Consider the following 2,604-nt stretch of genomic DNA (forward strand, 5'->3'; position numbering starts at 1 on the left):
GAAGGGGGGTGTGTGGTGTTTTTGGGGGGGGTCTCACCTGAGGCTGGGGGCGGGGTGTTTGGGGGGTCTCACCTGAGGCTGGGGGGCGGGGGCCGTCCATCCTCCAGCCGCAGCAGCGCCAGGCGGGCGGCGCTCAGCGAGAGCCCCCGCAGCCCCTCCCCCCACTCGCTCTGCGCGCTGCGGGGGGAGGGGCGGGGCCCCAGGTGAGGGGCACACCCCCGGTGAGTGTCACACCCCCCGGTGAGGGGCACACCCCCGGTGAGTGTCACACCCCCCAGGTGAGTGTCACACCCACAGGTCAGGGACACACCCCCAGGTGAGGGTCACACCCCCCGGTGTGTCCCTGTTCCCCCCAGGTGCCCCCGGGCATGTGTCCCTGTCCCCAGGTGTGTCCCTGTCCCCCAAGGTGTGTCCCCACGTGTCCCCAGGCGTGTCCCTGTCCCCCCCGGTGTCCCCAGGTGTCCCCGGGTGTCCCTGTCCCCCCAGGTGTCCCCGGGCGTGTCCCTGTCCCCCCAGGTGTGTCCCTGTCCCCCCAGGTGTGTCCCTGTCCCCCCAGGTGTCCCCGGGCGTGTCCCTGTCCCTCACCTGCGGAACTCCAGGTATTTGTAGGCGGTGGCGCCGATGCCCAGGGCCAGCAGGGCGCAGTGCCAGCAGGTGACAAACATCAGAGACAGGCACAGCAGGGCCCCGGCCAGGGACACCGACCTGGGGACACGGGGACACTGCCGTGGGCTGGGGACAGGGACATGGGGACAGGGACAGGGGGACAGGACAGGGACAGGGACAGGACAGGGACAGGGACAGGACAGGGACATGGGGACAGCCAGCGGTCACACTGCAATCACTCATTGGTCACTCATTGGTCACTCACACAGGGCCACACACTCAGTGGTCACTCAGTGGTCACTCAGGGTCCCTCAGTGGTCACTCAGGGTCACTCAGTGGTCACTCAGGGTCACTCGGGGTCACTCAGTGGTCACTCAGGGTCACTCGGGGTCACTCAGTGGTCACTCAGGGTCACTCGGGGTCACTCAGTGGTCACTCAGGGTCACTCGGGGTCACTCAGTGGTCACTCAGGGTCACTCGGGGTCACTCAGTGGTCACTCAGGGTCACTCGGGGTCACTCAGTGGTCACTCAGGGTCACTCGGGGTCACTCAGTGGTCACTCAGGGTCACTCGGGGTCACTCAGTGGTCACTCAGGGTCACTCGGGGTCACTCAGTGGTCACTCAGGGTCACTCGGGGTCACTCAGTGGTCACTCAGGGTCACTCGGGGTCACTCAGTGGTCACTCAGGGTCACTCGGGGTCACTCAGTGGTCACTCAGGGTCACTCGGGGTCACTCAGTGGTCACTCAGGGTCACTCGGGGTCACTCAGTGGTCACTCAGGGTCACTCGGGGTCACTCAGTGGTCACTCAGGGTCACTCGGGGTCACTCAGTGGTCACTCAGGGTCACTCGGGGTCACTCAGTGGTCACTCAGGGTCACTCGGGGTCACTCAGTGGTCACTCAGGGTCACTCGGGGTCACTCAGTGGTCACTCAGGGTCACTCGGGGTCACTCAGTGGTCACTCAGGGTCACTCGGGGTCACTCAGTGGTCACTCAGGGTCACTCGGGGTCACTCAGTGGTCACTCAGGGTCACTCGGGGTCACTCAGTGGTCACTCAGGGTCACTCGGGGTCACTCAGTGGTCACTCAGGGTCACTCGGGGTCACTCAGTGGTCACTCAGGGTCACTCGGGGTCACTCAGTGGTCACTCAGGGTCACTCGGGGTCACTCAGTGGTCACTCAGGGTCACTCGGGGTCACTCAGTGGTCACTCAGGGTCACTCGGGGTCACTCAGTGGTCACTCAGGGTCACTCGGGGTCACTCAGTGGTCACTCAGGGTCACTCGGGGTCACTCAGTGGTCACTCAGGGTCACTCGGGGTCACTCAGTGGTCACTCAGGGTCACTCGGGGTCACTCAGTGGTCACTCAGGGTCACTCGGGGTCACTCAGTGGTCACTCAGGGTCACTCGGGGTCACTCAGTGGTCACTCAGGGTCACTCGGGGTCACTCAGTGGTCACTCAGGGTCACTCGGGGTCACTCAGTGGTCACTCAGGGTCACTCGGGGTCACTCAGTGGTCACTCAGGGTCACTCGGGGTCACTCAGTGGTCACTCAGGGTCACTCGGGGTCACTCAGTGGTCACTCAGGGTCACTCGGGGTCACTCACTGACCAGTGGTAGAGCGGGCAGCGCGGGCTCCAGCCGGCCGTGGGCAGCAGCCCCTGCAGGGCGCACGCCAGGTTCAGCCCCAGGTATGACGTCAGGCACAACCTGAAGGGGGGTGTGTGACGTCACGGCGCGGCTGACGTCACCGTGCCGGGGCGGGGCGGGGGAGGGGTCACGCACACGGAGAGCACCGGGGCCAGCAGGTCCAGCGAGCCCAGCAGCACCCCCAGGGCCGCCGTCAGCACCGTCACCGCCAGGGGCCAGCGCCGGCCCCGCGACAGCGCCTGCGGGACACCGGGACATGGGGACATGGGGACATGGGGACAGCGCCTGCGGGACACCGGGACATGGGGACAGGGACAGCGGGGACACCGGGGGACATGGGGACAGGGA

At 66.1% G+C, this 2,604-nt stretch overlaps 1 protein-coding gene across 1 annotated transcript in view; it reads right to left on the reverse strand.

Moving 5' to 3' along the window:
• Window positions 1-68: 68 nt before the first annotated feature.
• LOC121339395 (solute carrier family 12 member 7-like) overlaps window positions 69-2,604 on the reverse strand; it is a 12,005-nt gene continuing 9,469 nt past the window's right edge. Inside the window, exons 15-18 of the mRNA XM_041411137.1 lie at window positions 2,392-2,495; window positions 2,218-2,316; window positions 586-705; window positions 69-177 (exon numbers count right to left, since the gene is read on the reverse strand). Coding sequence (XP_041267071.1) covers window positions 69-177; window positions 586-705; window positions 2,218-2,316; window positions 2,392-2,495 — 432 coding nt within the window. The remainder of the gene's footprint in view (window positions 178-585; window positions 706-2,217; window positions 2,317-2,391; window positions 2,496-2,604) is intronic.

This window comes from Onychostruthus taczanowskii, unplaced genomic scaffold (genome assembly GCF_017590055.1).
Source record: "Onychostruthus taczanowskii isolate IOZ18803 unplaced genomic scaffold, ASM1759005v1 scaffold342, whole genome shotgun sequence".
Lineage (NCBI taxonomy): Eukaryota > Metazoa > Chordata > Aves > Passeriformes > Passeridae > Onychostruthus > Onychostruthus taczanowskii.